Here is a 20,452-nt window from a genome sequence, read left to right on the forward strand (position 1 = left end):
ACTGCTTCCGCACTCCCCCTCATTAGAAATATTCCAGGCATGTGATAGTCCCTTGGGGCACTTAGGTTAGCTGTAACCAGAAACATTGTTCACCTTCTAGCCCAGAGGTCTGTTGAAGGCGGAGACTTCAGGGACGTAAAACACCTGGGAGCTGCTGTTGGGGTCCTTTTTCTGGCACCTTATTTATTATTTATTGTTTTATTCGATTTCTGTTCCACCCTTCTTCCCAGTAGGAGCCCAGGGCGGCAAACAAAAGCACTAAAAACACTCTAAAACATCATAGAAATAGGCTTTAAAATATATCTTCCACCTGTCCTCCCAACCTCTAAACTAAGTGAGACTCGCTATTTTCTACCTGCAATGTTTGGCTGTGGCCTCACCTCTAATTCATGTCACTTCCAAACAGATCTTTAAAATTATTTGGAGGTGGGTATCCATTCCCAAGAGCCCCTAAAGACCACCTGTTTGTTCGGCGTTCATCCTGATTTGCGCAAAGTGTATGTGGAGGCTAGAATCATAGAATAGTAGAGTTGGAAAGGGCCTATGAGGCCATCAAGTCCAACCCCCTGCTCAATGGCTAGAGAATGTCTAGTCTACTGAGCATTTGTTCTGATTTGTTTAGGGGAGGGAGGTTGTATGAGAATCAGCATTCATTCTGCATTCATCCCAATTTGCTTGCAGGGGGTTGACACGTCTTCCTCTTAATAATTCATTCATCCCACGCAATTTAAATTACCCCCCAAATTTAATATTTGCCAGCACATGAAAATGACAGTTTGCCCAGCACAGCCATAAAACACAAGAAAAACATAAAGCAATGTTTGTATTAAAAAAGGCAGGTAGCTCTGAGCATATGTAGAGTGTATTCCCATCACTACACAGCAATTGCAGCCTGTCCCTACACAGTTAGCATTAAGCAATAGGGCTTTGTTCTGCAGCTTCTTTTCTGAAGACGAACACAACCTTTTTGTTTTGGAAATTAAACACTGCCCGCAACCTGCTTTGACTATAAAGGTTTGCCTTCACTACTGTACTCCAGTTCATTTATTTATTTTATTTAACAAAATGTATATACCACTTGAATATGTGGACAGGGGAAGTGCGACCGTGTTACCCTTACTTGATCTCTCAGTGGCTTTTGATGCCATTTACCATGGCATCCTTCTGGGCTGACTTGGTGAGATGGGGATCTGAGGCACTGTTTTACAGTGGTTCCGATCCTATCTTCAAGGTCGTTTTCAGAAAATAGCATTGGGTGATTGTCTTTTGGCCCCCTGGCAGCTGTGCTGTGGGGTGCCTCAGGGTACCATCTTGTCCCCCATGCTGTTTAACATCTATATGAAGCCCTTGGGAGCGGTGTCAGCAGTACGCTGATGATACCCAGCTCTATTTCTCTGTAACATCTGAACTGGGAGAGGCCATGCAAGCCTTGGAGTGCTGCCTGGACTCTGTGGTGGGCTGGATGAGGGCCAATAAACTGAGTATGAATCCTAGCAAGATGGAGGCACTGTGGGTTGGTGGTTCCCAAGTTCGGATAATTGGTCAGTTGCCTGCTTTGGATGTGGTCGTACTCCCTCTGAAAGAGCAGGTCTGTAGTCTGGCGGTGCTTTTGGATCCATCTTTGTTGCTAGAGGCCCAGGTGACCTCAGTGACTAGGAGAGCCTTTTGCCAGCTTCAGATGGTAAGACAGCTGCAGCCGTTTCTAGACCAGGATAGCCTGACTACTGCTGTCCACGCACTGGTAACCTCTAGGCTTGATTACTGTAATGTGCTCTATGTGGGGTTGCCCTTGAGGTTGGTCCAGAAGCTGCAGCTACAGCAGTGAGACTGCTCACTGGGGCAGGGTATCGCCAACATGTCACTCCACTCCTGAATGAATTGCACTGATTGCCCATTTGCTGCCGGGCCAAGTTCAAGATTCTAGTCTTGGTGTACAAAGCACTATACAGATTGGGATCAGGATACCTGAAAGACCGTCTTATCCCTTATATACCCAGTCGATCACTGTGCTGTGCAGGTGAGGGCCTCCTGCAGATACCATCTTATCAGGAGGTCAGTTCCGCACAACATAGGAAATGGACCTTTAGTGTGGCGGCACCTACCCTGTGGAATTCCCTCCCCTTAAATATTAGATAGGTGCCATCTCTGTTATCTTTTTGGTGCCTATTGAAGACCTTCCTCTTTCAACAAGCGTTTGAAGTTGAGACCTTATCCCAGTCTGCATCTGTGTTGGAATTGCTTTTTAATATGTTTTTAAACTTTTTTTAAAAAACAATGTTTTTAACTTTTTTAAAGATGTCTTGAAAGCTTTTAAAAAGTTTTTAAAGGTGTTTTGTTTTAATGTATTTCAAAGTCTGTTTTTATGATGTTTTAAAGTGTTTTTAGTGCTTTTGTTTGCCATCCTGGGCTCCTGCTGGGAGGAAGGGCAGAATATTATTTATTTATTGCATTTGTATACCACCCCATAGCCGAAGCCCTCTGGGCGGTTTACAACAATTAAAAACATTAAAAACAAATATACAAATTTAAAAACACATTTTTAAAAAAGCAATATAAATCAAATAAGGATATAGATAAAATAATAAATAAATAAATAAATAAAATATAAAGACCTCTAAGCTGTTTGCTCCTGCATTATTCAGTGCAAATGCTCCTCTGAGCAATTGATTCTGGGATATTGCAATGACACCAGCCTGATGGGTTTGAATCTTAGGCGCATGGGAAGCTGCTTTATACATAGGCCAATCTTAGCTCAGTGTAACTGAAGACCTTCCTCGTTCAACAAGCCTTTTAAATAGAGCCCTTATCCCAGGCTGCATCTGTATTGGAAAATGCTTTTTAAGATGTTTTTAAACTTTTTTTTTTAAAAAGATGTTTTTAAAGCTTTTTAAAAAGTTTTTAAAGATGTTTTAATATGTTTTTAATGGTTGCTTTGTTTTAATATATTTTAAAGTCTGTTTTTATGATGTGGTAAAGTGTTTTAGTGCTCTTGTTTGCCTCCCTGGGCTCCTACTGGGAGGAAGGGTGGGATATAAATCTAATACATAAATAAAATATTACCCACACTGACTGGCAGCAGCTCTCCAGGGTGCAGGCAAGAGCCTTCCAAGCCCTATCTGGAGATGCTGGGGATTGAACTGGGGACCTTCTGCATGCAAAGTAGATGCTCTGCCACTGAGCGACAGCCCTCCTCTGAGCTACAACCTTCCTCGAATTCACTGTAACTTTCAAAGTAGTGCAATGACCGCTGCTGGATCATGACCCCCTCCATTCTTCTTGCAGGTGTTTATTGGCGTGAACTGCTTGAGCACAGATTTCTCCTCCCAGAAAGGTGTGAAGGGTGTCCCTTTGAACCTCCAGATAGACACTTATGACTACAGTACTGGGACAAACCGGCTAATTCATCGAGCTGTCTGCCAGATCAAAATATTCTGTGACAAGGTAGGGAGAAGCCTTTTGGCAAACCTGTTGTGGGGAGGACTGGGGGATGAGGGCAGAGAGCAAGTGTGGTGTAGCGATTAGAGTGTTGGAGTAGGGCCTGGGAGACCGAGGTTCAAATCCGACCCTCCTCAATCAGAAAGCTCACTGGGTAGCCTTGGGCCAGTCACTTTCTCTCAGCCTAACCTACCTCATAAGGGTGGTTGTGAGGATCAAATGAGGAAAGGGAGAGCCATGTATGCAATCTTGAGCTCCTTGTAGGAAAGGCAGAATATAAACATAATAAAGGAATAAGCTTTTTAAACAAAGACATCACCCTTTTAAGAGAAGCTTTGCAAGAGCTGAACTGCTAGCAGAAGAACTTGGCTCTGATGAAAGTGAAACAAGTGCAACCTAAGCTGGGCAAGAGTTCACATGTAAATTAGTCAAGACTGGAATTCACACACTGGTTAGTCTCCAGTTTTTAAACGCTGGGAAACAAAACTGTTAGGTTGTAGCATGACTCACCTTGATCTGTGCTGCATCAGGTGTGTGTTTATAATGAAAATGTTATAGGAGGTTAGTCGGATTTAGTTAGCCTGGAGTGACATTCCATGTTCTGGATCCTTTCACTGAGGACCACACTAAATGTGACATTAATCATATAGATGCAATTAACATGAAGGCCTTTTTTAAAAAAATAGCAACTACAGGGGGGCCAGCCAGTGGAAGGACTGCAGGGGGTGGAGAGAAACATTAACCGTTGCCCCGCTGCTGTGGTTCTGGCAAAAGTTGCTCCCCTGAAGCTGCTGCATTGGGAGGGAGACTTCCATGCTATTTAGTTTAAAATAAATAGGCATGTTAATGTGTTCATATAATTAATATCCCATCTAGATTGGCCCTTAGACTGGTTCAGGTAGATCAGGTGTGGAGAACCTTTGGCTCAGAGCTTGGAAAAGTTACTTTTTTTGAACTACAACTCCCATCAGCCCAATCCAGTGGCCATGCTGGCTGGGACTGATGGGAGTTGTAGTTTAAAAAAGTAACTTTTCCAAGCTCTTGCTGAAGTGCAACTTCCATCATCCCTGGCCTTTGGCCATGCTTGCCATGCTTGTTGTAGTTCAGCAACATTTCCACCCCGAGCTAAATTGTTTTCTCACTGATCACACTTTCAGAAGTTTGAAGTGAGAAAGATATGCCTGTATATAGCCATCCTGTATTTTTGGCTTGAGTTATAGGCTGGAATCCAAAAGGCTAAGGGGTCCCAAGGACTTGGGTGTGTCCAATGGGATTTTGGACTTCTAGTTGTTTTGAACAGCAAATAGATGTGCACAGCCCCAACATCTTCTGAAAGTCTTCTCATCTTTAAAAATAAGTTGAGATGAAGGGGCTGCTGTTTGAGAAACACAGACCAAGAGTCCCTTTGGACACACCCACAGAGAACAGCTTGTGCAGTTATATTTATTTCATTATTTTTTATATATTGCTTAAAATTCAGAATTTCTAAGCAGTACAAATAAAATGTAAAAAAAAGACATACAGAGAAGAAGAATTAAAATTCATCAAAAAACAGAAAGCTATCTTACAATGTCTGACTGCCTTAAAATACTTAAGAGTTTCTGATAATTTTACCCCCTCAGCTTGAAAGATTATGATCCTCTTTCCCAGTTTGAAAGAAAGTTTCAGTGTCTCTCCAAACTCACTATCTCTTTTGGATATACTCCTTGGTAGTCAGACTATTTTACTTTATATAGTGTGGTGTAGTGGTTAGAGAGTTGGACTATGACTTGGGAGACCAGGGTTCGAATCCCCACACAGCCATGAAGCTCACTGGGTGACGTTGGGCCAGTCACTGCCTCTCAGCCTCAGAGGAAGGCAATGGTAAACCCCCTCTGAGTACTGCTTACCATGAAAACCCGATTCATAGGGTCGCCATAAGTCGCCATAAAACGACTTGAAGGTAGTCCATTTCCATTTTCCATGGTACAGGCTTTCCCAAATGTGAGCTTCATTTAGGTGGTTCCTGCCATGTTTGCAAAAAATGCAATTAAAAATCATGCAGCATGCAACACAGTGTATTTCAATTGCTACAATGGGAAATAAAACAAAACAAAACATCATTAAATGGTCTACCAAGACCATCAGCAATTTCCAAGTGATTTTGGGGGAAAAGATTTGGGAGTCACTGATGCAGTACCTCTTGAAGACAATTTTTAGCAAGGTCTGCCCTTTAAAATGTGTCAAAATCTTATGGTAAGCATTACAATAATCCTTAATAAAAACCTTGGCACCACCTGAGGCTTCCCTCCTCATGCAAATAACAGCTATAGAGGCACATTTTTTGTTATGGTGAGAGGCAGAAGGGCTGAACTCTTTCCCTGCTCCATGTGGTCCCAATACTGCCCATGTGTCTATTCACACTTTTTGAAAAACATGCACATTAACTGCATTCACAAAATTAATACTACATCTAGTTTGTCCCTAAGATAAATGCTTAAATTTGCATTGTAAGTTACTCGGGGCAGAGCACGCTGTCCCTGTTGTTGCTTATGTAAAGTGCCATGTTACATAGATTATAAACTAGTTCCTAACATTACCCCCCACCCCCATGCATGGTAACCAAGAAATGGACCCAAGGGCTGGGATATGCAGATAAGGGGCTGCCTTGGTTCTGAAAATCTCCCATTGAGCTCTGTGTACAGTAAATGGGCTGTAACTTGAAACACCATGTTTGGAGTGCAGGGAGGTTGAGAAACCTGGCCTCCGTCCCCTGCACTCAATCTCCCAAGGCAGGTGTAATCTAGGGTGGTGGACAGATGCACTAGAGGACAGAGCTCCTGCATTTTTAATAGCTACATCTGCTGAAATCCCCTCAGTTTCCTACAATTACATGTTAAACTGTCCTCTTTTCACATCTTGCAATCCCAGTAAAATCTCTGTGACGAAGATGTTCCTTTACAGGTGTACCCACTTACTAGTGGTGGTCGGTGTCCACTGGGGCTGGTAAGGTGGAGCCAGAGCCAATGATGGGTGGGACCAATTAGTTCTAGGTATGTCCCTATCCTCTTCCTCCCTGCTGCATTCTACAAGGGCAACGATGAGACTGAGGAGGAGGAAACTGGCACGCAGTGTCACCCCCTGGTATGGTTGTAAGTAAGAAGGCAGGCAGGTGGTGGCTGGTTGAAGGGCGGACTGAGATTTGTAGGGCAGTGCCCCATTTGCTTTAAGGGACCAGCCTCCACTGCACACTGGAGGTAACACCTGCCTCTTGCCCCCTGAAATTGGCAATGCTGCCTTCACAAGTGAGGATCTACCTGGAGGGGCAATGCATGTCTCCCAAGGGATCCTGTAAGATATCAAATATCCTTCCTTCCACATAAAATGTAAATGTACTGCCTTCAAGTCGATTCCAACTTATGGCGACCCTGTGAATAGGGTTTTCGTGAGGCTGAGAGGCAGTGACTGGCCCAAGGTCACCCAGTGAGCTTCATGGCTATGTGGGGATTCGAACCCTGGTCTCCCAGGTCGTAGTCCAACACCTTAACCACTACACCACACTGGCTCTCTTTCCTTCCACATAGCAATGGGCATTTTATTGATAATGAATAATGTGGATAAGGTTGTGGCTTCTCACCTCTTTGATTTCCCTCCCAGGGAGCAGAGAGGAAAATGCGAGACGATGAACGCAAGCAGTTCAGGAGGAAGGGAAAATGCTTGGACACCAATAACAACGGTTAGTAGAAGCCGGTGTGGGCCGTTTTATATTTATATATATATATTTATTGTCTGGGATCATGTGGTGCTGGCTAGAGATGGGGGAGAAATTCAGTTCAGTTCACATTTAAAGGTAACCTTACCTAATTCGCACTCTCCAAAACAATATGTGAAGCGAAATACATTTCTGAATGTTGCAGTGCAGTGCTCCAGCTGAGTAATGTGTACAAAATGCATGTAATAGGTTAAAGTGTGCCTCTAGATCAGCCTTTCCCAACATTTGGGTCCCCAGATGTGGCTGGACTACAATTCCCATCATTCCTGACCATTGGCCATGCTGGCTGGGGTTGATGGGAGTTGTAGTCCAACAACATCTGGGGACCCAAAGGTTGAGAAAGGCTGATCTAGATGCATATGGGTTATACTCCACTAGCTTTTACTCAGAGTAGACCCATTGAAATTAATAGCCATGACTAACTTAGGTCCATTAATTTCAATGGGTCTACTCTTAGTCAAAGTTAATTAAGTATGACCCTCTATTAGTGAAGAATAACATTAAAAACACATTCTATTGGGGGAAATTGCTTCGCAAAAATGTGTAGATTAGGAACACAAAGTTTCCAGAGGACTTGAATCACAATGATGTGGAAATGTGAAGAACCAAACTTAAGACTGGAAAAATCAGAAACTAGAAGAAACCAAAATTGACATGTTTGCCCATCCTTAGTGCTGGCAGAGGGAGGAACCAGCAGGTAGGGCGGCCCCAGGAGTGAAATACCAGATGATTAGGAACTGCCTTCCAGAGAGGACCAGTCACTTGCCTTGGGTTTGCAAAAGCAACCTGGCCTTAGTCACTGCCCAGAGGATTGAGGGCTGCTGGGAAATCTTCATCCCAGCAAGAGCACCAGCCGGGCCAGACCAGCCTGGCCCCAGCTGGATTCCAAGACCTGCTTTTGCAAACGCACCTCTACATTTATGGTGTTTATTTACTTACAGGATCTATACCCTGTCACGTGCCCTCCAAGAAGCTTACAAAACAAATCCATATTCAAAACAGAATTAGTAGCATGTCAAATAAAAACAGCAATAAAAGCTCCAAAAGGATAAAAGAGCAGACGAGCGGCAAGATAAAAATAGCAGCTAAAGCCAGTAGCGAGATCCTAACGTAGCACTAAAAGCTCTTCATGACACTGTGACCGAGAGAAGGGGCTGGAACTCAGTGGCAGACCATCTGCTTTGTCATGTGTAAGGTCTCAGGTTGGGTCCCTAGGCAGGGTTGGGGAAGACTGCTGTCTGAAACCCTGAGACATCAGTACTGAGCTAGAGGAATCACTGGTCTGTCTCGGTCTAAGAGAGCTTCCTGTGTTCCTCTGTTCCACCTGCCAAACTTCCAGAAGTGGGGTCCTGCAAAGAGTGTGTTCCTAGTTGATGGGGGCAGGTTGATATGGAAGGAGGCAGCACTTTTTAAGATGCCTCTTCACTTTGGCACTGTCAGACTGATCTGTATTCTCCCAGCACTTCTCCACTCTTTCTTGTGTGTCTAGTCTATTAAACTATAAGCCTGAGGGCAGGGCATGTCTCTTAATTTTGATCTATGTGTGGCACCTATTTACTGTCGGTGCCCTAGAAGTTGTCGTTAATATTATTATTATTAATAATAAGGTGAGACAGAAACTTATGCTGTATTCTAGACTTTTAACAATTTTCTTCAGGCGCATGTAATCTTTTGTGTCTGAGAATGAGATTTTGAAAATTATAGGAACTCGCTTTCCACGCAAATGTGAAATTGTCCCCCAAAGGCCTTGTTTATTTCAGAAAGCTCGAGGGGTGCGTGTGGGGTGGGCTGATTGGTCCGATTGTGTTAGTGCCGCATGAGGTTTGATACTTCTACTTCTGGGTCTTTCTTTGTTTTGTTTTTGTCTTCTGTATGATTTTTATTGGTGGGTTTTGTTTGTTTCAATTTTATTCCCCCCCCCCCAATTGTTTTATTTCTAAGCCACCGGATGGGACTTCTTGTGGGCTGAAAGCAGGGGTGGGGAAAACTGTCTTTTTTGGTTTCTCTTTTTTCCAATCTCAAGTTCAGTTCTATATGTTTCCACATCAGTTTGCGATTCTTTTTAAAGTCCTTATTAATCAGCAACTTACTCCTAATACACATATTTTTGTGTGTGGTTTTACCAAATATAATGCATTGCCCAGGGATGATGGGAATTGTAGTCCAGCAACATCTGGCAGGCACCATGTTGGCTACTCCTGGTTCAGGTTATTTTGTTAACAAGAGCCGGTGGTCCAAATTCCAGAATCTTGCAAGACAAATATTTACAGCAGAGCTGGGGAATCTTTGGCCCTCCAGACATTGCTGAACTACAACTCCCATCAGCTCCCAGCAAGCATGGCCAAAGGCCAGGGATTATGGGAGCTGTAGTTCAGCAACATCTGGAGGGCCAAAGGTTCCCCCACGCCTGCTCTTTGCTAATAATTCATCTCCACAATCTCCTCAAAAAGCAAAAGGGGGCAGTGATTCACCAGGGACAGATACCAGAAAATAGGGATATCAGGAGAGTTTGCTTCAGGACCAAAGTTAGGCATGAGCTAAGAGATCCATGTATTTTTCTTTGGTTAAAAGCCACTGGGGAAGGGTAGGCTTTGTGATCAGGGTCATGTTGCTGGAGAGGAGAGGTCAACTATCTCACCGTGCACTGTTTCCAAGACTTGCATTTGCTCCATGCTATAATTCTCTCTTTCTCCCCCGTGGCTAATATCAGCTTCAGACCAGTGGATGGGTGAGTTTGAAGCCAGGGAAATGGTTGAAACAAAAAGAACCCTTTCTGATAGCCCTGGCCATGATCCAAATTCCTCCTTCCCTGCACAGCTGCTTTTAAACAAAGAGAAAGATATTAGATTGGGTCCACTGTTAGTTCTCGGAACAAGCTTAAATTAATGGACATGGCTCACCTAGATCTATTGATTTTAACGGGTCTACTCTGGGTAGAATTTAGTAGGCTGCAACCCATTGGGAGCATGCTTGTGGATCTCCTATGTCTTGTCCAGCCTTCCCCCAACCTGACGCCATCTGGACATTTTGGCTGATGGGTGTTGCAGTCTAAAGCATCTAAAAGGCACCAGGTTGGAGGAGGCTGGTCTTGTCTTTTCTGGTCCTTAATTACACAGGTGGAGGCGCAAAGTCCTGGAAACTGCCTCTGCCACTCCCCTCTTTGACAAGTCTGTGTAGCAAGCATCGAACACGGTGGAAAAGGATGTTTCTCTTCTGCCTTTTAGGTCTGAAAAGCTGTTTGGTTTCAGGTTTCCGAGGCAACGAAATCACTTATCTCAAGCCGCAGGCTGACTTGGAAACCCAGCCAGTCCTGTTTATTCCACATGTCCATTTTTCAAACCTCCAGAGATGTGGAGCGGTAAGTCACCTTTATGGCCCACGTTGCACCTCCTCTGCACAGTCTCTTCAGCTTACCATATCCTGTTGCTACAGGAATGAAAGGAAGCAAGCAGTGTCATTGTCTCATTGTCGGACTTTAAGACTCCATTTTGGGTTATTTTGAAGGAATGTTTCAACTGCGAGGTGGGGTTTTTGGTAGAAGAGTGAAGGTTGTGACTCTTCAGATGTTGTTGTACTCTAGGCCCCATCCTCCCTGACCATTGGCCATGCTGGCTACGGCTGATGGGAGCTGAAGTCTGGGGCTGATGGGAGTTTTAGTTCAAAAAAGTAACTTTTCCAAGCTCTGCCAGCAACGCCTATAGATCCACAGGTTTCCCAGCTCTAGTTATAAAAAGTTGCATTATAAATTTTGCGTGAAGCAAGACGAAATCTACCAGTGTAAAACATAACATAAAAAGGTGACTGATTAAGGGCACTTCTACGCTACAGATTTAAATATATATTTTTTTTAAAAAATTGATTTCCCCTCTCCCTGGGAAACGTAAATGTGTGTGTGTGTGTGTGTGTGTGTGAGAGAGAGAGAGACCTGTGACAGAACTTCTTGTGTCCTCAAACTACAATTCTCAGGATTTGGGGGGGAGGCCATCAGAGTTAAGCAGAGTTTAGTCTTAGACCAACGTTCATAGTGTAGGTATCTGCTGACTGACTGTGTAGGAATAACTGGAGCGGGGGGGGGGGGAGGTCAGGCTTTAGGGAGGAATTTAAAAGTAGAAATGGAACCCTGTGAAGATGTGAGGAGATAACAGCAGGAATGGAGAGTGTTGGGCCAGATAAGCACCATTTCAGCACGGGAGGGAGAGGATTCAAAGGTCCTCTCTTGGATATGTTCAAGATTAAATTGGAAAAAAGCAGGATGCAATAATATCATTTGATGTGGGACTGTTCTCTTTTTGTGATACTGTTTTCAAGCCTCATTGGAACAATAATAATGCTATCACTACAAAGTCAGTTTCCTCCCTTTTTAAGACAAAGGGTTTTGTGCCTTTGACATGCATATCTAATGTGTATGCTCATTTCTTTGCTTATTATACTAATAGTTGCTCAGTGATGCCCCATCTGCACTATACATTTAAAGCAGCATTTAAGCAGGCATGGCTTCCCCCAAAGAATCCTGGGAACTGTAGTTTGCTAAGGGTGCTGAGAATTGTTAGGAGATCCCTGTACCTCCTCACAGAGCTACAGTTCCCAGAGTTCCCTGGGAAGAGGGATTGATTGTTAAAGCACTTTGAGAATTGTCACTCTGTGAAGGGAACAGGGGTCTCCTAACAACTCTCAACACTCTTAACAAACTACAGTTCCCAATATACTTTAGGGGAAGCCATGGTATGATACTGCTTTGAATGTATGGTGCAGATGGGGCCTGAGCTGAGTCAGAGAAAGATATGTGGTGTTGCTTAATTGTTGCATAGAATCTGAAACATCCTGGTTAGGAAGGAGACTTGCTCCTGAGGGGCTCTGTGCTTTTGTCCCAAAAGTTGGGGTTACTTTAATAGCAAAGGACTAAAGCATCTCTCTCTTCTCTCTTCAACAGGTATTACCCTCTGCTGGCGTTCCACACGACTCTAGCAGGTACAAAATAATGTTTTCTTTTCTTTGGCTCACCTGTCCAAAATATTTTTGCCTAATTGGACAGCCCATTGGCTCCACTGCCCCTTCCAGTTTTTATTTAATTTACACCCTCATGTTTCTCTGGGAACCTCAAGGCCACAAGAGTGGTCTAGGTGCTAGCCAGACCCAGGCCTGCTGAACTGTAGCAAGGTTGCCATATCTGGTGCCTTCAGAGCTGGAAACCTGGTGTATGCCAAATCTTAAGCTCCTTGACAAAAGAAAGGCAGGATATGAAAGAGCTAAACATAACATCGTGGGCATTCTCCTCTGTGACCACTATTGAAACAAAATGAATTGGAGCGATCTGAGGATGCTGCTTGAGGCTGAGTGCAAGAATATGCCATAAACTCAGCCATAATCCAGCCTTCCATAAAGGAATGGCTGGAGATATAAAAAGAATGTTCCACACCGTTGGTGTCTCTGCCATTTGAGGCACTTGATTTTCAGTGGCAAAGAGGGAGACAAGAAGGATCTGGTCTGTGGGGCATAATCCACTAAAAAGTCTTCTGCAGCAGGCCCATTCCAATGAATGAAAGCTGTGGGGGGGTATGTATGCAACACTGACATCTGCACTATATATATATATATATATATATATATATATATATATATATATATATATATATATATATATATATATATTGATCTTTCAATTTCCTTACTCAGGTTGCCCTTAAAACGGAGCTGCCCTTCATTTCCCGCTGAATTTGATCCTTTAGCTTCAAAACAAGCCAAAGAAGAAGACCCTCAACGAGGTAATATTGCTGTTGGAGATTCCACAAGTATATGCACACATATACAGGTCACATCCTTGCCATACAACTAAAGCACATGGCTCCCCCTCAAGGAATCTGGGAAACTGTAGTTTACCCCTCACAGAACTATAGTTCCCAGCATCCTTAACAAACTGCAGCTGCCGGGATTCTTTGGGGGAAGCCATGTGCATTAAATGTGCTTTAAGTGTTTGGTCTGGATCTGGCCACACAAACAGTTCAAGTAACAGGCAAGGAAGCCTCGGGGGCAAGAGACGAGTAAGGAGTGCCGTGGGCTTACAATGGCATAAGGAAATAAGCAACAAGAGTCCATGAGAAATGGGACTCCAGGCTCAAGACAAGGCCCTGAAAGGAGACAGTTGACTTGAGGATCTCATCAAGGGGCTGCTTGGTGGGATGAAGGCAACCAACTAGCAATTCCTAACACCTAGCAGATAAGGAGAAGAGGGGCTCTCTTTTTAATATGGTTAAAAGTGTCCAAACCTTGGAAGCCAAATCCAGACATAACAGCTGTCTTTTGTGTGCCTGTTTGTGTCTTTCAGTCTTGCTCTATGTGCGAAGGGAATCAGAGGAGGTTTTTGATGCTCTCATGCTGAAGACGCCAGACCTCAAAGGCCTGAGGAATGCTGTGAGTTTCCCCCGTACCTCCCCCCCCCGCACTTCCTAATCCCTTCTGCTTCATAAAATTTACTGCCTTGCGAAGCAACCGTAAATAGGGTGCAGGGATGGCCAACTGTCAGCCTAGGGGGCTAGATCCCCCTGCCCCCCCATGTCTATTTCATGTGATCCTGGATGGCCTTTCCGTATTTTAATTAAAGTAGGATAGATGGTTTTGCTTGCAGTTTCGCTCTTAAGGGAAAAGGGGGGGATGATTTCAAGTGGCAAGAAATAAAGACATTCCATGCGTTAAAGTTACATCACTATTACTATTATTTTGCAATGCAACCCAAGTCCAACAGGTTTACACATGCAGTGTAAACAAATGTGTGTGTGGACTGTCTGCTATGCTTGAGCACATTTGCTCTGTAACTGGGAAGCCTTTGCTGCTGTGTGGCACCAACTTCACCATGCGGCTCAGTTTGAGAGACACTGGTCACAAGCACACCATACATTTTAAAGAACTCTTATACCACATTAAACAGTTATTGTTTCCCCCAAAAACTCCAGGGAACTGTAGTTTGTTAAGGATGCGGGGAATTGTACCTCTCTGAGGGAGTCTCCTAACAACTCTCAGCACCCTTAATAAGCTACAGTTTCCAGGACTCTAAACAGTCATGGCTTCCCTCCAGAGAGTCCTAGGAACTGCAGCTCGTTAAGGGTGCTCCCTCCCCAGATTAATCTTGCAACAACCCTGTGAGGTAGGTTATGCTAAGATGCAGTGACTGGTCTAAGGTCACCCAGTGAACTTTGTGGTGGAGTGGGGATTTGGTCTCCTGGGTCAATACTCTAACTGCTCTCCCACGCATGGCACACTTTTCTGCATGCTGGAAGAAGCTACTCAAGGTCCCAGCAGGCCCAATGAGGCTTGTGCAAGAGAAGATTGCATGTGATTTAATGGAAGAAGAGAGCTGTGAGGCTTTTCTGCCTTCATCAGCACAATGTTGTGGGCCAGCCCTGATACCAGGTAGTGGAGCACAACCACTTTTGGGGTGTTAAATTTGAATACACGTTGTATATTGGATGATAACTATCCCATTCCTGTTCTGAACTTGCCCAGTGTGGGGACTATTTTACACAAGGCAAAGAGTGGCAGCCAATCGTAGCACCTGGCTATTTTTTTTTTTTGCTTGCTTCTTAATGATGATCACTTTCATATTTCCCACTGTTAAACACTCCTTCTTCAATCTGTTTCCCAGGCCTGTGTGTCTGGAGAAAGTTTTTTTCTGTTCATGTCTCTCTCCACATCTCGCTTCCTTTCCCTTGGGCTGGCTGGAAACTCCCCCCCCCAATGTCTTTCTCAATGTTTGAAGAGCACACAATGTCTAAGCATATTTCTGTGATGCCTATCAGCACTATTCCTGATAACCCCAGCTCTTCTTTGCTGAGGCGGGGGATAGAGCAAACAATCTTCTGAAATTATCTGATAGCCATTTTTTATGGCTGTGCTTTTGTTTGTGTGTGTGTGTGTGTTGGTTTTCCACACTTTTAAATTGGGGGAAAAAGCAAACAGCTCTTTGGAACAAAATGCCAGCTCACAGAATTGCCTTCTCTTTGCCCACGCAGCTGCATTCCAAGGGAAAGTGGCAGGGAAGTGGTCAGGAGGATTTGCTGGAGTGAGGCATGTGCAGCTCCTAAAGAATTTTTATTTTCAGACTTATAAACTGCTTCACACAACCAAAAGCTACCAAAGCAGTGTGTTACAATGAAATAATATAAAAGATTACAGAGTCAATAAACTAAAAAAAAGTAATAAAGCCATTTCCACCATTGTACAATTAATATTTCATAAAATGTAAACTGTTTAGAGGTTTTGTTGCAATCAGGTGGTATATACATTTTGTTTGTGTGGCGTAGTGGTTAGGGTGTTGGACTATGACCTGGGAGACCAGGGTTCGAATCCCCACATAGCCATGAAGCTCACTGGGTGACCTTGGACCAGTCACTGCCTCTCAGCCTCATCAAAACCCTATTCATAGGGTCGCTATAAGTCGGAATCAACTTGAGGGCAGTACATTTACATTTTTAAATAAATAAAATGACTGGGTCACAATTCAGGGAAAACCTTCTTAAAAAATTCTTCAGTAGCTGCCTAAATGTCAAGATGCTAGGCACCCATCTAATTTCCCCTGGCAACTGATTCCAGAGGGCTGGAGCTACAACACAGAAAGCCCAGTTTGTAGTACATATTATGCATGCCTCTGGGCCATGCAGTATCCCAGCAGTTGCCAGGTGAGGTTATTTATTTATTTCTGCTATTGTTATACTGCTTAATCATCAAAGTTTCTAAGTAGTATGCATGGAGATTACAAAAAGCATGCAATGGATAAAATCAATTAAAATTAATCATAAAAGCAGCAAACTTCCTTAAAATACCTGCTAAAATAAAAAGCTCTTTGTCAAGTCCCTGAAGCTTAGCAGGATCATAGAATCTTATGCACTCAAGTGATCTGGCCTTATAGCCTAAATTGCTTTAGGCTAGACTGTGAGGTCTATTCAGGATGAAGACCTGCGTTCAAATCCTACCTCATGATAATCTGCACCTGTACAGCACTTTCGAGTGCTCAAAGTGCTTGCATGGCATAAATGGCTTCTGTGTTCCCTCTTAAGTTAGTTTGGAATTATCTCCACCTTTCAGGGGATACCAGAAGCGGATGTTGCGGTGGGGAGAGTTAAAGGCAAGAGATTGTGGCTTTCCTAAGGTTCCCTGCATCAGCTTTCCCTACCCTGGTGTGCCTTCCAGAGGTTTTAGAGTACAACTCCCATAAGCCCTGGGGCACATCGTGTTGGGGAAGGCTGCATAATCCAAATGAGATTTGTACTGGGCACATCCTGGCACTGACTCTCTCTCTGCTAACAGAATATGCCACCAGCTGTTAGTTCAGTTAGACCAGCTTTGGGCAGGGTGGTCTCTCTGAGCTTTCATTCTCTGTCTATAACATGAGATCTACTTTTCAGATTCGTTGGGAGGATTTAATGAAATGAGAACAAGAAAGCACTTTATATTGTGCAATGCGAACACATTTTCCATTAAATGTAGGCATCCCCGTTCACACGAAACTTAGCCACCCTCTCTATTGAACTGAACGAGGAAGCCAGTGTTACTTCTGTACATCAGGCAATGTATTCTACTGCCATCTGAGCCCCCTTTTCATGAAAGTGACTTCCTTAAAGGGCCATGATGGGTCAGTGATTCCACCATCGCTTATAGTGTTTCCCGTTATTGCTAGAACATTACCCCTTGAGGAATGCCTCCAGTATGATATGATTTAATTTTATATGCATCTGATTTATATATTTGACAGAATTTTATTCTTATTTTCAGATTTCAGAAAAATATGGTCTGCCTGAAGAAAGCATCTATAAAGTCTACAAAAAATGTAAACGAGGGTAAGTGATGGCCCCTCCCCATTTACTCAGTGTGATTTGCTTGGCTCCACGTGACTTTTTGCAGTGACCTATAGACAGTAAGTGCTGTGCTCATGTTCCCTAGCAACTGGTACTCAGAGCAGAGCTTGGAAAAGTTACTTTTTTTGAACTACAACTCCCATCAGCCCCAGCCAGCATGGCCACTGGATTGGGCTGATGGGAGTTGTAGTTCAAAAAAGTAACTTTTCCAAGCTCTGACTCAGAGATATGCTGCTTCTGATCCTGGAGGTATCATACAGCCGTCATGGTGATTAGTTGTAACTCTGAGAAACTAAGAATGTGAGAAACTAAGAATTGACCCAGCCTTTCCCAACCCTTGGGTCCCCAGGAGTTGTTGGACTACAACTCCCATCAGGCCCAGGCAGCATGGCCAATGGTCAGGAATGATGGGAATTGTAGTCCAGCAACATCTGGAGACCCAAAAGTTTGGAAAGGCTGATTGAACCCTCTTCTTCAGGGATGGGGAACCTTTGGCCGCCCAGATGTTTGTGGACTACAACTCGTCATCCTTGACTATTGGCTGTGCTTGCTGGAGCAGATGGGAGTTGTAGATCGGCAACATCCGGAGGGCCAAAGGTTCCACACCCCTGTTCTCCTTGGAGAGACAAGCTAAACATGACATGGGAGATCGCTAATCAGATCTTCTGAAGTCTTTTTTTCTTTGGTTAAGAGCAGTGGGAGGGGGGATGGAATAGGGAAGAGGTGACTAAATGAGGGCAGCACTGATCAATGGTCAACCCTCTGGGGGTTGCATGCCAAAGTGAGTGTGGCCGAAGTGTGAAAGGGGTGTGACAGATGTGTAAAAGTGGGTGTGTCCATTTTTTTAAAAAGAAAAGGACACATTTTGGGGGTCTTGAGGGGGGTCACAGAAAAACTTGTGGCATCACAGAATCACAACAAGGAGCCTGTCAGGGAATGGTCAACTATATATATAAATTTTAAAAGATTTTTTTTTAAATGGATACATTTTGTGCGGGGGGGGCTTAGGGGGTTACAGAAACTTTTTGGAATCATAGCAGGCCAGGGAACCCATAGCAGCTGTAATTTTAAAGTATTTTTAATGGGAGGGTTTGAAGGCTACAAACTAACTCTTGGGGGGGGCATATGCAGGCTGTTGGTTAGCCACCCCTGGAATCAGGGATGCAATGCTAGGAAGGATTCATTTAATACTTCTTCCCCAGCCTCTTCATTAGATGGAAATCCCACCCCCACCCCTTTGAAGCTGCTCTTAGCCACAGAGAAAGGGAAAACGGATGCTTTCACCCTTCTTTAGCTAATAGCTGTTTTTGGGGATGGGGTTTTAAATCGGGGGGGGAAGAGGGAAAAGGTTAAACACTTCCCCCCTAGCAGTGTGACCTGATCTAAATGAACAAGTCGCCTTCTGTCAGGCTAGCCTACTGCACAAGATTATGTAGTGCTGCCCTCAGCATCTTGTTGAAGGTGCCTCAGGATATAAATTGGATAAATCTGCATGCTCTTGTTCCTGGAGAAACATCATCCGATAAGAGAGGGGCCTATATCGGTGCACAGCACTGTGGCAGAGGCCGCTTTGGTCCATGAGCAAGGCTGGATTAATCAGCATCGAGGGAGGGAAATAGTTTTGCCCCAGATTGGATTGCCTAGGGCAGGGCTGGCGGCCCTTAGCCTGTGGGCCAAGTGAGGCCCTCAGGACTCTGCCCCAGGCCACACCCCACCAGTCTCCCTGCCCTACACCCTCCTTGAGTGCTTCTGCTTGGCTGATAAGCATCCTTGAACGCTCTTACTTGGTTGTGGGTATAGAAACCTCTGGTGTTTGCATCTTTTGCATAGCTGGTCCCAGGCTATGGTCTGAAGGCACATGAGGCTGTCAGGTCTGGTCAGTGCTGGATGGGAGACTGCCTGGGAACCATATGTAAGCCGCCTTGGGTTTCTATCAAGAAAAGAAAGGCAGGGTAGAAAAGTAATAAATAAATAAATACTGCCGAAGGTTACATCCGTTGCCCCGCTCACTTTGGCTCTTGCCCCAGCTGCGTTTGGTCCTGGTCCCACCCATGTCAGGCATACAGACCCCAGAAGGCTGCCAACAACGGGATGCGGCCCTGGGGCTAACAACAGGTCCCCCACCCTTAGACTAGCTGGAGCCCTTGGAAAAAGCCAAACACAGAAGATCTGTCCTCATTTGGGAGACATGAAAAACCCAGCAATCCTGTAAGGACCAAATTATCCTATTGGAAAAGGAATTAACAAGAAGTGTGTGTGTGTATCTGTGCACAATAAGCCTGGGTCCTTTGATGGATATTTTGTTATCTCCCAAGGTAGTTGCCTGAGGTCACAACAGATTTAGCTTATCTCAATCATCAGGGCACCAGTGTTTGTTTCTCAAAGCTAGCAGGGTCAGAGTAACCCTCTGGCTTATAGCGGCAGATGACACTGGAACAATGCAGTCTTGGATGGAAAGTGTGTGTGTGTGTTGGGTCCCAACAGTGTGACTAATTTCGGTACAAATACAGCACTTAGTAGTTTTAGATGCTATCGTCCAAGTTGGAGCATCTGAAGCCTGACTTCAAATGACTTTGCCTACAGTCAGGGACATTAGCCTTCAAGACATCTAGCGTGGTGACATTTTTAATTAAAATAGAAAGCCGTGAACCAAAGGGCTGGGCTGTATGCTGTTATACTCATCATAGGGATCAGCACCTCCACAATGAATTTCCCACCATCCCTTCCCTATACTTTTAGCACCTCTTGCCTCATAATTTGGGGCTGATATATAGTGAAATTGCCCCACCGCACTACACTTCATCTGTGGCCCCCACAGAGACAGGAAAACTTCACAGCACAATGGCCCTGAGTCAGTGGCGGCTGCATGTCAATGGGGCAGTGGAATCCACTCCGAGTTTTAGTCTGAACTTTCAAGGAGCTGTCCAAGGTGCTTCCAGAGCAGATTCCATTGCCCCGCTGACATGGAGCCACCAGTTGCCGCTGGCCTGAATTATGAGCGATGCATGACACAGGCACAGTGGGGGTGGGTGGTTGTGTCTAGAGCATCAATCCTCCTGGCAAGTGTAATGTGTATTTCAGCTGAGGTCACAGTTGATCCCAGGGCAGGATGGCTATGGAAGCCATATTTAAAGCAAAGGCTAGATGAGAGCATGGCAGGAGTGGAGAATCTTGGGCCCAGGGGCTGAATGCAGCCCTCCAGGGCTCTTTGTGTAGCCCTTGGGGCTTAGAAGGGCCGTAGCTCAGTGGGAGAACATCTGGTCTGAGTACAGAAGGTCCCAGGTTCAAACCCTGGCATCTCCAGGAGGGCTGGGAGAGAGCCCCGACCAGAGCTTGGAAAAGTTACTTTTTTTGAACTACAACTCCCATCAGTCCCAGCCAGCATGGCCACTGGATTGGGCTGATGGGACTTGTAGTTCAA

The 20,452-nt window shown here is 44.5% G+C and overlaps 1 protein-coding gene across 5 annotated transcripts in view; it reads left to right on the forward strand.

Moving 5' to 3' along the window:
- Positions 1–20,452, forward strand: part of GRHL3 (grainyhead like transcription factor 3) — a 67,668-nt gene that overhangs the window by 36,753 nt on the left and 10,463 nt on the right. For 4 of the 5 annotated variants that reach the window (XM_061597121.1, XM_061597120.1, XM_061597119.1 and 1 more), the window contains 7 exons: positions 3,283–3,441; positions 7,072–7,150; positions 10,411–10,544; positions 12,117–12,154; positions 12,860–12,948; positions 13,509–13,594; positions 16,949–17,013. In XM_061597121.1, coding sequence (XP_061453105.1) covers positions 3,283–3,441; positions 7,072–7,150; positions 10,411–10,544; positions 12,117–12,154; positions 12,860–12,948; positions 13,509–13,594; positions 16,949–17,013 — 650 coding nt within the window. The remainder of the gene's footprint in view (positions 1–3,282; positions 3,442–7,071; positions 7,151–10,410; positions 10,545–12,116; positions 12,155–12,859; positions 12,949–13,508; positions 13,595–16,948; positions 17,014–20,452) is intronic. The other variant, XM_061597118.1, reaches the window with a different exon arrangement.

The sequence above is a fragment of the Rhineura floridana genome, chromosome 15 (assembly GCF_030035675.1).
Source record: "Rhineura floridana isolate rRhiFlo1 chromosome 15, rRhiFlo1.hap2, whole genome shotgun sequence".
NCBI lineage: Eukaryota > Metazoa > Chordata > Lepidosauria > Squamata > Rhineuridae > Rhineura > Rhineura floridana.